This window comes from Pteropus vampyrus, unplaced genomic scaffold (assembly GCF_000151845.1).
Source record: "Pteropus vampyrus isolate Shadow unplaced genomic scaffold, Pvam_2.0 Scaffold568, whole genome shotgun sequence".
Classification (NCBI taxonomy): Eukaryota; Metazoa; Chordata; class Mammalia; order Chiroptera; family Pteropodidae; genus Pteropus; species Pteropus vampyrus.
Genome location: NW_011889349.1, coordinates 751,588 through 765,562, shown reverse-complemented (window position 1 = coordinate 765,562; position 13,975 = coordinate 751,588). Strand labels below are relative to the sequence as shown.

The 13,975-nt window shown below is 44.7% G+C and overlaps 1 protein-coding gene across 1 annotated transcript in view; it reads left to right on the top strand.

The window, feature by feature from the left end:
• Nucleotides 1-1,445: 1,445 nt before the first annotated feature.
• LIMK2 (LIM domain kinase 2) overlaps nucleotides 1,446-13,975 on the top strand; it is a 51,801-nt gene continuing 39,271 nt past the window's right edge. Inside the window, exons 1-2 of the mRNA XM_011384283.2 lie at nucleotides 1,446-1,593; nucleotides 11,603-11,702. Of these exons, the coding sequence (XP_011382585.1) occupies nucleotides 1,578-1,593; nucleotides 11,603-11,702 (116 nt within the window). The 5' untranslated portion in view covers nucleotides 1,446-1,577. The remainder of the gene's footprint in view (nucleotides 1,594-11,602; nucleotides 11,703-13,975) is intronic.

Here is a 13,975-nt window from a genome sequence, read left to right as displayed (position 1 = left end):
CAGAAGTGTCTGGGAAAATACAGTGTAACTTCTTTCCATGTGGAGGGTGAATAAAATCCACCGCCCCACTTTTGCTAGCCATGAGATAGCAGAAGAGTTCCCTGGATCTCTGTCACTTTAATTCAACACATAATTTTGCAGTTACTATAATCATAGCAGAGATTTCCTTAGAAACTGTAAAGCCAACTGCTGAAGAGTGTTCCCAGGAATTAACAGAAATCAGGCGCATTGCCTACACTGCCCTCCCAGCACTTTATACACGCACAGGACATCAGGAGCCACCTGCCACACCCAGAGGAGAAAAATCTGACCTGCATCTGGTTTGTACTATGTGGTCAGGGCAGAAAGAGCATTGCCCTCACCTTTGCTTATTTGACTGCTGGGACCAGAAGCAGCTGGGTTGAACTTTGTCCTTGATGAAGGCATCATGATCCATTTCCTGGGCCCCATCCCTGTCCCTTCCTGGTCATTTGGACAATTTTCCCATGACCTAAATCTAATCTAAGGAAATGACACTTGCCAAGACCCAGCATAAGAGAATCAGATGGGAGGGACCTCAGGGACCAGATCATGTGGCTGACCTTTATCACATGGAGGACCCCAACCTCCTCCCAAGCCCAATGAGGGGAAGTGGTTAAGGCACCTCAGCCAGCTAGCAGCTGCCAGAAACCAGTCTGCTGTTCTAACTCCTTATCCAGTGCTCTCTTCTATAAGAAAAGAGGAGGCTGCAAAGCAAATCCAGTCCACAGATGCGTTTCCTTTGGCCTACATGGCATTTTTAGACTTTTTAAATGTTCCCAACATTTTAAAAAATGGGAAATTTCACCTAAACTATCTAACATTTTAGATTGTCTTGAAAAATTGCAGATCTGATGTGCTGGGTTCATTTATATATCTATTTGGCCTGGCTAAGGATCTGCCCCTGGATCCTTCCCATCTTTGACCTAGAGATTATTTAGTGAGTGTCAGTTTACTCAGTGGTGCAGAGAAGTGGTTTATCTGAGCTGGATGATTCTAAGAAAAGTCCACCCTCACTCGCTTACCCCTGGCCCCCAAAGCTGTTTTGTTGGGTAGACCTGGTTTCTCCACATCCACATTCTTGATTCCAAACACTCTACTGGAAAGAGCTTCAGACTGGGAATCAGGAGACTTGGGTTTCCATCCCAGCTCAGCTGTGCCATTTCAAGGTAGCCGAACTTGTCCTCTCTGGCTCTTAGTTCTCTTCATCTGTAAAATGGGCTGAGGGCCCTCTGTGTTGAGGCCTCCGGCCGGCGCAGAATCATCCTTACCAGCTTGGGCACCCAAAGAGGGAGTCGCTCACACTAGGGGGCGCGAGGGCCGCCGCAGAGCCCGAGCAAGGGGGCGGGGCAGAGACCCAGGGGCGGGGCGTCGACTGGGTGGGGCGGTGGCGGGCGGGCCCCGATGCCAGGTGCGGTTTGGTCCTCCCCGGGCGCCGTAGGCGCGCATCCCGCTCGCGCCCAGGGCTGAGTCCCTACCGCGCCTGAGGCTACGGCGGGAGCTGAGAGGAGCTGCTACGGTCCCCGCCTCCTCCTCCCCATTTCCGCGTCCCCGGGACCATGGCCGCGCAGGCGGGTAAGGAAGGGCTGTGCGGTCCTGTCCTGCCGTTATCTCGGAAGCTGGGGCCCAGGACTCCTGAGGGGAGCCGGCGGCCTCTCGGCGGCGTTCGGGCTGAGTGGATCCCCATGCTTCCCGGCTCCTTAGGAAATTTTTGGGAGTGAGCACAGCGGAGACTCGGAGGTTGTGGGACCCCGGAAATTGGGGGGCCAGAGGTAGAGGCTCCGAAGATAGGCGGGTGGGGCGGCTTCCGTGAGTTGAGGTCCCCAGGAGGAAGGGATACCGGATTTGCCAGGCGTGCAGCTCTTTTTATGGACCTGACGACCACAGGTCCCTAAATTAAAACTCTTTCTAAGAAAGCTGAGGGGTCTGGGTTCCCGTGGAGTTTTGGTTTTGTGGAGTATGGGAAGTACGGGATCCTCAGGGTTCGGGCAATTGCGAGGGGATGGAGAGTTGCCCCGGGTTCTGGGTTTTCTGTGGAAAATGGAGGAGAGTATGCTTTCCCTACCAGATCCAAGATTTCGCGTGTGTTTTGGTGCCAGGGGTCCCCTGGGACTGAGAGCTCTTTGCAGGAAATATGTGAGTGTAGGCTCCCTTGGAAGTTAGGACACGGATTGGAGGTAGGGAGAGGTTGCATCATTTTTCTTGGGGAAGGTAAACCTCCTGGGATTCTAGACCCTCCTATAGCCTCTGGGTCCTCCCTTGGCCTCTCTTAAGACCGGAGAGGGAGAGGAATGTAGCCAAAAACTTCCTTTGAAACTTTCCAAGAGTGAAGGGCAGCATCAGGATTAGGATAGCTGGGCCTGCAGTCCTCTCCCAGTCATCACATACCACCCTGCAGCTTCCTGCCCTCGTGTGTCCCCAAGCACCAACGACTTTCTGTTGCCTATGTTTCCCAGCCCCCTGTGTGAGTGGCCCAGCCTCTAGGTCGACCAGGGTCAGCGTCCAGAAGTTTTCTAGAGGTAGCAAGAGGGAATAATGGAGGAGGGAGGCTGTCCTGGAAATCTGCCTCCGCTTCCTGGCTTTCAGCGTGTGGACAGTCACTTCCTCCATCCTGAATACAAGGACCAGGCCACCGGTGGGTCACTTCCGCACCATGGGAGCAAAGGATTTTTTCATTCTTGATAATAGGCTTCTGAAGAAAGAGGGCTAGGGGTAGAAATTCACCCTGTCCCTTACTTTTATTTATTTTTTTTAGCTTCCAGAGTTCTTCAGCTCAAACTATTTCTGACTCTCTAACCTCTGTGTAACATGAGTTCCCTGTCTTGGAACCTTGATCCTCAGAAAGTTGTAAAAGATCTAAGAGTGCAACAGTATTTATTAGGTTTTCTCTGAGTGAACCGCCCCCCGCCTCCAGATTGCAGACTGGTACTGGTCCATGGACTGTTAGGAACTGGGCTGCACAGCAGGAGGTGAGTGGCCAGCGAGCTAGTGAAGGTCGTCTGTATTTGCAGCCACTCCCCAGCTCTAGCATCACCGCCTCAGCTCCACCTCAGATCATCTGGCATTAGATTCTAATAGCACCAGTCCCTGGTGCCAAAAAGGTTGGGGTCCGCTGGTCTAGAGGCATTAAAGCCTCTAGGTGCATTCGTTCATGCATTCTTCCGTAAGAATATTTGTTTGATACTTCTGTGCCATGCCCTTAGCCAAGCACTGAGGACTGTTGTGATGAACAAAATGGGCACAGTGCTTGCCTTCATGCTGCTTACAGTCCTAGAGGTGGACAGTCAATAATTGAGGTAACAACTAAGATAAATGCTATAATGATTGAGATTAAACAGTCGAGGTAAGTGTTATAAGAGTGCACCAGAGATGAGGAGAGTGGATAGGGAGTACTTTCCTTAAAAGAGCAAATTTATGTTAACTCCCTGAGGCTAAGTAGAAATTAGTCCAGCAAAGAAAGGACAGAGAACATTCCAGGTAGAGAGGACAGCATAAAAAAGCCCCGAAGTAGGAAGGCATGTAGTGCCTTTGAAGAACTGCAAGAAAGCCAGTATGGCTTTTTTATGAGAGAGGAGACTAAGGTTCAGAAATGACTTGTTCAAGGTTCCATAGCCAAAAAAATGGTGGTGGTCAGAGTTCATGTTTTCTAACTTCAAATTCAGTGCTTCATCCTCTCTGTATCTCAAACACAGAATGAGGTTGCCCGTGGAGTCAGAGGAGGAAGTAAGACTTAAACTTTTACTTGTTCTGGCCAACTGTTCCAAGACTACTTCGATTCCTGTGTAACAGGAGAATCAACAACAAAGAAATCAAATATTTACTGAGTGCCTGTGATGTCTAAAGCACTGGACTGGGACAAGTTTTACCTCTTATAAATTTTAACAGATGCTAGAGCCCGGAGAGACTTGAGATAATGTAACTCCTCATTTTACATATGAAGAAACTGAGGCCTAGGGAAGAAAATGGATTTGTCCAGGGTTACTTAACTAGTGGTAGAGCCAAAACTAACCTAGGACTTCTCTTCCATTGCGCTTTCTAATATTCCAGACTGTTTGAGGCATACAAGGTCTGGCACACAGTAAGCCCTTAGTAAACACTTGTAGAAATGAATAATACGTGGTTTATGCCTTCGAGAAATTTACTGTCTGCTTAGAGTAATTAAGAAAAAAAGGACAAATCAAGACAAGCTGTATAAAGCCTATTATGTGATAACCTTATGGAATTTCAAAGGTGAGGGAGAACTCTAGTCATACATTCATTCTACAGATACATATTGAATTCCTACTACGTGCCAAGCACTTCAAGGCTCTGGGGGATATACATCAGGAGACAATATAAACCAAATCCTTTCCCTTATGGAGTGTACGTTCTGGTGGAGTGAGAGAAAGACGATAATTAAATATATAAATATTACATATCTGGGATAAATGCTCTGAAGAAAAATAAAGTAGGATAAGGGCATAAGAGCAGTGGGAAGCCTCTCTGGTTTTTGATATCTGAACAGAGAAATGAAGCAAGGGATTGAGCCATTTGGGTATCTGAGGGAAAAACATTTTAGACAGAGTGAAAGAATGAGTAAAGGCCCTGAGTGAAACCAAACTGGAGGGCTTAATGCTAGGCTTGTAGAATTTTTCAGTCTGCAGTAGAGACATAGTTTTAGAGGCAGGAAGAGTCATGATGTGGACATTTTGGTTTTAGAATATCTTGCACTGGTGGACAGAATGAATTGGACAAGGGTAAGGAAGGGCACTAATCTGGAGGTGCATACAGTGGGCCCTGAGCTGAGTGTTAATGATAGGAATGGATAAGAAAGCACTGACTGCTAGGAAATGCCTCATGTCAGCAAATGCCTCATGTCATGGACAGGGCAGGGTGACTTAGACAGCCATGGGTGTGGGATGGAGGGATCAAGGTAGTGTCTAAGAGGTCCATAAGGTTTAAAGCTGAATTGAAACCCATCAGGTTCAAGGGAAAGTATTAAGCTTTCCACATTCCTGATGGGTTTTCTGCATCTTTTGAGGGCTGGTTAATTCCCAGCCCAGTGCAACATGGAGAGGACTAGTTTCAGAGACATATTAGGAAGGGGTGGGGCATCACTTTGACATTTCAGTGAAAAGACCTAGAGCTGTACATACTCTTGAAAGTCTGTCTTCTTTCTCACTAGACCTTTATACAGTAGCAAGAATTAGATTCCTTTACCTATTAATTTATATCCAATAGTAGCTAGAACATGAAATGATTACTTAGTTATTAAAGTATGCTTTGAGCATCCACCCTAGGATTCTATTTTGTTAGCTCTTTCTGCCTGTAATTTATTTTTCTAGGAAAGTCTAAAATGTAAAGACACACACTTTGGAGTTAGCAGACCTATAGTCAAATCCCAGCTCTAACACTTGTTGGTTGAGCATTGCAGTTTCCTCTTCACTAAAATGGGAACAGTAATAGTCCTTCAGTATTAGCCCTTACTTCATGGGATCTTTATATTTGATTAATTCATGCTTGCAGAGTGCTTACGACACTGCCTTGCACCTAATAAGGACTCAAAGTAGTTGGAGTTTTTTTCCCCTTCGTTGACAGTGGGTAGAGAACTGCTGTCTGGGAATATATGAATTGGTTAAGTTCTCCGGTAAAGAGATTCTTTATAGGCCTTCCTCTAGATAAGAAATTGCCAACTCATTCACAGTTAAGTAAACTTATGGGAGGAAATGAGAACCTGAGTGCCCAAAAGCTGTAGGAACCATCTGTCTTGTTTGTTTCTCTACCAAGTATCTTATTACTCTACAAACCTTGCCCTGCCCCCAGCACCTTGTTTGTCCCTTTCTAATACGTGTTGTATCTGTACATATCCTTGTCCTTCACACCCCAGAAGTACTCACCAAGGGCCCCAGCAGTTCATGGCCTAGTCTGTGTGTTGCACATGGGCACATAGAAAACATTTACTGAATTTGTTTTGAAAACATTCCCCCTTCAGGTTTTAGAGGTTAGTGTATTCAGCTCAACCTTTCTCCCAGCCAACCCCCTAGACATACGTGAAAGATAGAAAAAAAAACTACTGACAATTCAGTTGCCAACTAATTGCCAGGCACTGCAGGAGATATTTTCATGTATATTACATTATTTCTCTTAATCCTCTTGGTAATCCTGTAAAGAAGTGGTATTATCCTCTTTTTAAAGATTAAGAGACAAGCTCAGAGAGGTTAAATAATTTGCCTAAGGACACAAAGCCAGATTTCAAACCCAGGTCTAACTCCAATTCTTCTTGACCCTTATACATTTTTCTTAAGAAACTAAAGGGCATAAGAGAACAACAGCAAGAATGAAACCTTCCGATATGCCTCTGTCTGTGCCTTAGCTTGAAAAATGAGAGGCCCCTGGTTTGGTGTCACAGACTCTTAGAGCTAGAAGGTATAATTTGATCTCTCCTTTTATGAAGGAAGAATCTAAGGTCCAGAGAAGTTCACAAGCTCCTTTCAAAATCATCTAGTCTTTTTTCCTTAGACACTCCTTTTGGTAAGCTTATGAGGAGGAAAACCCTTTGGGATACAGGGGAGAGTATCTGGAGGAACGTTAATCGTTACTCTTAGTCTTGTTGGTAGTCCATTCAAATGTGATCTTTTCTCTCGGCTGTTTCCCACCAGTTGCTGCCCTGCCCCTCTCTTTCCTGCTTTATCCTGGAACAAGTGGGGTTTATATACCTGACCTGCCAGTTCCCTGGGGGCACAGCAGTTACCATACTTGTTGTTTTGTGCTGCACTGAATTGGCTGGGTTTTGTTCCTGGTTCTCATTGTGTAGTGGAACATGAGAAGCATCAAAGATTTTTCTCAAATGAAAGGATAGGATCTGTGTATGTTGGTTCCGTCTAGGCTTTATTGTCTCATGAGCTCTCTCAGCCCTTGGGGATTTCTCACCACTTCGAAGTCTGAAAAGGACTAGTTTGCAGAAACCCAGCTCTTAGACCAAGATTAAGGTGAATGTTAGTGTCTTATGGGAAATTCACTGACTCTGAGCTGGGATACCAGGCTGAGCCCTTCCACTGATTAACTGTGTAGTCTTGAGCAAGTCTCACCTTGTCTGAGACTGCATAGGATAATAAAAATACAGTTGGTCTTGTAGTCTCAGAACTTGAGTTTAGCACTTGAGTTTAGCCCCTCTTAGACCTGCTTTCTGATGGTTAGAAAACTTGATTCTCCTACAAGCCCATTTTTCATTCAGAAAAATGAAAGAGTTGGATTAGAGTAGATGATTTTTAAAGGCCCGCCCAGCCTTGCCACCCTAATGCCTGCCCAGTAGATTCTCACATTGTTAGAGGGTCACATCACCAATTAAGTTGGGAGAAAGAAATATATATATTTTGTATTTTTTAACTGTATCTAAAAGATCCTGAAGGTGAGAAGTCTCTAATGAGGTTTGTTACAATTCTTACCTTGTTTGCATTGCACATTTAACCCTTCTTAAAAGCGACAAATTCCCATAATGAAGGGCCCCTTATTGTTTGAGGCTGCTGGGGACATTTACTTAATCAAAGTCCCTTTCTGGACTCTCAGTCAGTAGCCACTGTTGATAAGTCTGCAGATATGAGAGGTAAACACATTAGAGGGAGAGGGTGAACAGCCTGGTACAATGAGGTATTTTCCTAGAGGAAGAATGTCCCAAGCAGACGGGACTGGACTCTGCACTGGTCTTCCACTAAGCCTCATAGAAATCTCCATAGACTTTATATTATTCTTTTTGTCTTATATTTCCTAGAATGAAGGTTGTAAAAAAGTTAGGATTATTGACTTTCCGGACTGTAAGGGAGTTGAAGAGGCCAAGAATTTTCTTTTGAAGAGTGTCTGGGGTTGGGAGGCTGAAAGCTCTGGGTAAATAAATATCTTTGTTCAGGTACAATATGATAGACTGAGGCCTATCTATCTCTATGTGACCTTAACCTGTGAGTAGTCACCCTGGGAACAAGAACACTTATTCTTGCCATCCCTGCTAACCGTTGGAGCTTATCTTTGTAAATTACCTTTAATAGCTGGCAGTTGGGAAAAGCTTTTCAGTTGGATTCGTCATGCAAAGGGATGTCTGTTCTGCACTAGGCTTTATGCTAGGCCCTGGAGATTTGAAGATCTTCAAGATGCAATCTTTGCCTCTTAGAACTGTGGGGGAATGGGGCAGAAGGGAGGGACTGAGGGAGGCATAAACATAATGAACTGTAATTAAAGTGAAACAAACACTGCTGCCTTTGGGGGACCATCAAGGACGGATAGAAGTTCGATTAAGGGAAAAGGTGGATGAAGTGTTCTAAACACAGAATAGCTCGAGCTATGAATATTAGGATGCAAGAACATGAGTGTGTGTGACAGAAATAGAAAATAAGATGTGACTAGAGCATCACTTTGTAAGGGATGATGAGACATAAAGGTTCTTTGGGGCCACTTTGTGGAGGGCCATTTGTTCCTTCAATAAATGTTTATTGAGGGACGTTAGTAAACCAGGGAGCAGCCTTGAGTCTGCTAGTCTTTTGGAGCAGACAATAGCCAACTTTAACGGTGCGTGAGGAGTTTGCATTCCTACCTAAGGACCTTTGCACACATGTTCCACCTCCATCCCAATCTCCAGTGTTATCCTTCCTTCCTCCTTCCTTTTTGCCTGGTTAATTTATATTCATCCTTTAGTGCTCAGCTTGGAAATTACTTCCTTAAGGAATACTTGTTTACCCCACTCCCATTTTCCTAGTTATGAACTTGATATCTCCTTCAAATCACTTGCCCCAATTATGTTATATGTTCAGTATCTGCTCTGTGTTTATTGATAATTATGTTAATGTTCAGTATCTGCTCTGTGTTTAATCTTTCTCTTGTTTGCTGCTCTTTCCCCAGCACAATGTTAGACACATAGTTGTCATGCAATAAATACTTGCTGAAAGGATTGACTGAAGCATGCCCATTGAATTTAGCAGTAAGCGGTCACTGTTGACCTTGGTGAGACAGTTTCAGAGAAACGGTGGGGGTGGAAGTCAGATTGCATTGGACTATGCGGTAAGTGGGAAGTGAGGAAATGAAGGCAGTGATGTGTAGACAAACTTTTAATATGCGTGACTGTGAAGGGAGGAAGCAAATATGGTAGCTAGAGGAGAAAATGGGGTCCAGATTTTTTTTTTAATGGGAAAGACTTGAACTTTTTTAAGTGATAACTGGAAGGAGTCAATGGAGAAAGGAGTGGTGGTGGAGATAACCAAAAGTGCATATCTTCTGAGAGGTGGGGTAGGATGGAATCTAGAACAGGAGTGCCATGCTAAGCATTTGAGCCTTTGTTCTGTAGACATTGGGGAGTCTGGGTGAACCAGCTAATATTATACAGTAGTACACAGAGAAGAGAAGCCAAAGACCTGAACTCAGACTGTGCTGAAGGGCAAGGAAGGATTGGAGAGACATCTAGGAGGTGGAACCAGATGGATATGAGAGGAGGGAATAGGGGTCTTGATTATTGTGCCCCTATTTCCTACCACACAGCAGGTGCTAAATTAGTGTTGAATGGCTTTGAGTTTCTCAAGACTGGAGAAATCAGGGCAGGCTGGGGAAAGTGTAGCAATAACAAGTTCTCTCGAATATCCTCATTGTGGAAAGTCCTGAACCTTTTTGCATTTTGGAAACAGCCAGAAGTAGTTCAGAGCCAGGATGTTGAATTGTTGAATAAGTGGGTGGTCAGGTTAGAGACTGTTCATTTTGGGTTAAAAAGTAAAAACAAGAAACAAGGTGTGGCTTAACATAATGAGATTTGCTGGGGTGAGGTGTGGCAGTTCACAAACCAACTCTGAAAGCCCTTCCCTGTAAGAGTTCCAAAACTGTTTCAAACTGGTACCTCCAAAACTTGGGAGATTAATTTGGATGTCTGTTTTCATCAGAAACCCTCTCACTAATTCACTGTCTTGCCCATTGTTCATAACCCAATTTTTATGAGCCTCTCAGACTTTCTGCCTTGGAGTTTGTGAGGATAATGGTGTACTCTCTGGCCTCTGCCACCCATAAAACAAAAAAGCCCCTCATGAGACTCTGAGAATTTTAGATCCAGGAGGTGATGGGCATATATGTCCTATCACTGGATTTAGAGGAGAGAAGTGAGTGGGTCGAGGTTTTTCAGTCTCCTGCCAGCTTGCTTAACTTTTCTCTGGGGTATGAGGATAGCTGTCTGTGCCCTGGCTGCCCCAGAATGCTGCTGAGCAATCTCGAAGTGCCTGGAGCTGTGCATTGTCTATTCATGTCCCCTTTGCCTGTGAAACAGGGTTCAGTGGCTGTCACTGTGCCTGTAGCAGTCTAGAGTTACCCAGAGAGAACAAAGCTGCATACACAGAAAGCACAAGGGAGTCTTGTAACAACCTTGTCCCGCCTTCTAGGGCTGAGTCAGGTACCACAGCTTGATCTCAGCTGCCTTCTTTATTTCAAGAAGTTGGCATCTGAGCCACACCAGGAGTAATGTGTTTTGTCCCTTTTGGAGGGACATAGACTGACTCTGTGCCATTGTCCATGCTAATATCTCAGCCTACATAGTGCTTCCCCATTCTTTCTCAGCCTTTGATAAATCTTCCCCATCTTTCAAGGCTCAGCTCAAGTGTCAGCTTCCTCTACAAAGACTTTCCTGGCTCCCCTAAGAGGAATTAACATGGTAGAGTGGAAATAGCAAGGGCTTTAGAATGAGCCAGACCTAAATTGGGATATAAGATCTGCCACTTGGCCTATCACCTCTGACCCCAAGTTTCAATTCTCCCATCCATTAAATGAATATAATAATACCTGTCTCACAGGGTTGTTTTGAGAATTAAATGAGCTTGGGTGTGTGAAAGCAGCTAGCACAGTTCTTGGCATTTAGGAAACATTCATTAAATGTTTGTTCTTTCCCTTCTGTACCCATAACTTCTTTCTCTAAACGAAAATAGCACTTTGCTTCTAGTTCTGAAAGAACATCTAAGTGAAAATTTACCATGTGGAAGAATGTCCCATTTCCAGTGGATTTGCTTCCTGAGGAGCAGAGGTGATGTTATCCAACAATCTCCAATATAGAGCTTGGAGAGGACCCATGGGTCTAAAGAGAGGACCCATGATGGTGTTGAATGAAGGAGCTCCTGGACTAGGTGATGCAAAATCTGTACAACCAGGACCTTTGAGGAATAGGAAAAGGAAATAACATGATTAACCTAGAGAGGAGATGTTTTAGGGTTCTGGCTGGGAATAGTTGTAGGAAAGGCTGATCTGAAAAGAGACCTTGCTTATTTTGTCTCCTCAGAACTATAAATAAGGACTGACACTTCTAGAAAAGGCGGGTTTTGTTTTGGTAGAAAAAGGAATAATCAGAACTATTTCTTAAAAATGGAATGAGACTATTTTTGAGGCCATGAATTCCCTTTCCCCAGGGAGATGAGTAGGCAGGGTAAGTGCTTACGAGAGATCTCATGGAGGAGAGAAGTGTGTGTCCAGCAGAGCATTGGCCCAACCCTTTCAACATGAGATCCTGTTACCTCAAGTCTTATTCCACATGGTAGAAATCTTGTCCCTTTGACCTCCTGCTACTTCAGGCCTCTGAACCCCTTGGTTTCGTGTGCAGGTGAAGACGCCTGGAGGTGTCGGGGCTGTGGGGACCATGTTCCTCCGAGCCAGAGATTATACAGGACTGTCAACGAAGCCTGGCACAGCTCTTGCTTCCGGTAAGTAGATCTATCCTCCTGTTTTTGCCATTGCACTACAGGCCAGGAACTTTTCATTTTCTGGAAACTACACAAACAAGTTTCTGCCTTGAGAGTTTCTCTTTCAGTGGGTGCAGGGTAGGGAGAGACGTGCCAAAGAAGAGCACATGAGCAAAGTGAGAGTGGAAGAGCCACCAATGGGCCGGGTACAGCTAGAAATAGGGTGCGGGCAGGTGAGAGCAGACCTTTCCATGGTGTCCCAACACCCTCGCTTTTTAGGTAAGGAAACTGAGGCCCAGAGTGACTTTCCCTTGCCTACACTACTGATTATGCAGGTGTCTTAAGGGTTGTTTTTGGTGCAGTTGGCAAAGCCAGCCCTTCACTGCAGGATGCCTCCCTAGTTTCCTGCTTTTTGTTATTAACTTTATTATAGCTCTTATTGTTTTGAGGCAGCTCAGTTTCTTGAAAATAGCACAAACTTTAAAGTCAGATTTGTTTCTGCTGTCTGAGGTTATTTCCTCATAAGGAAAACAATAGATATTAAGGATCTATTTCATAGACTTATTAAGATTGAATTAAATAATATATGCCAGGGCCCCAGAACATGGTGGACACCCACTGAATGGTTGTTACTTTCCGCTGTGAGATTGGAATCCTCATGAGTGGGAGCTTGTCTTTGCATTTTCCAGAGCATAAAACAGTGCCTGGCCTGTAGTCACTACTCATCTGAGGCCGGGAGGGCATGTGTTGTCCCCGTTGTCTAAAGTGGTGGGGCTGTGCTCCTGTTCCGAGAATGAGACAGACTAAACAGACACCACTTGCTGTAGATTCCAGCTCCCACACATAGCTCTCGCTGCAAAGCATCCCCTGTGCTGATATTGACCTTTCAGCATTTGCCTCCACCCGATTGGAGGGGAGCGCGGGGAGGGGTGCTTCGGGGGTTGCGGGGAGGGCTGGAGAGCTCTGGCCTCTGGAAGAATTGAAGAAGAACCAGCATTTTCTGCCCTTTTATCTCTAACTCAGTTCTCCAGCCTTCTCTAGATCTAATTGCCTTGGTTCTTCCTCCTTTTACTCTCAGGGAAGTTGATTCTACCTTTACTGTGCATTTTAGTTAGATAGGAGCAGATGTCAGAGCTGTAAGGGACATCATAGACAAAGCCTTGGGCTAACCCTCTCATTTTAGAACTGAAGCTAATGAGCAACATCAGAACCTAGTAAGTTTCTAGGCTGGGGCTTGCCTTGGCATCTAACCCATAAATCATATTTATTCCTACTGCTTTCCTCTTTGTATGAACATTTCCTATCCAAAATAAGTAGGATTGGGTAGAATGTGGTAATCTTTGGACTTTCTGGATTCTCTCTTAACTAAAGAACTTCAGAACTAGAAGGGACCACCTACTTATGCTATAACCCCTTCATATCAGACATGAGAGGCCTGAAACTAAAAAGACAAAAAGAGTTACACACAAACAGGCCATGGAAGACAAGAGTTGGCCTTAGAACTGAAGGCTTGGGTCATTTGCAGGTCTAGTCAGGTGCTAGTTTATTAGAGAGCACCCTGTATGTGTGAAAGAGAGACATACAGACACACACACAAATACATGCTTGTAAAGAAGTAAGGCACATTATCCTGGCAGGTAACAGTGCAGGTTATGGGATGACTGTCTGGTTTCAAATCCTGGCTTTGCAATTTATTTACTGGCCTTAGATGACTCCCTTGAACTTCAAGCATCTCATCTGTAAAATGGGAATAAAAATAGTACTCCTCCCATAAGGTTGTTGGGGATAATTAGATGTGATAACCTATATAAAGTGCCGAGCATAGCACCTGAAACATAAAACCCTTAATAATCAGTAGCTGTCACTTTATATTATATCGTGAGTTTGTCTACATACTTGTACATGCATATTTTTTTTCTCTTATTACATACTCATTGGTCATCTGATATGGAGCCTCAGGGATTAAGTTAAACTTTGAACTACCGTGGCATGATTAAACCAAAGATCATGCTTGTGGGAGAAGTAGAGCATCCAGGTTCAGTCTCCCCTTTACAGCTTTGCCTCAAGGAAGGAGTCTTTCTAATTCAACTCTATTGAAGGAGTTCATGTCCTGACTCCTGAGGTGTCTCACACAAACTGGATAACTGGAGCCTGGCAGTTTGTCCTGGGGAGAGTGGCCACTTTGGAGCCAATTTGACTTTTGCCCAGAACGGAGGAAGATCTTCAGTGCTGGCAAGGACTGTGTCTGACTCCAGAAGTAAGCCCAGGGTTATGAGCATGAGGCATCAACCTGA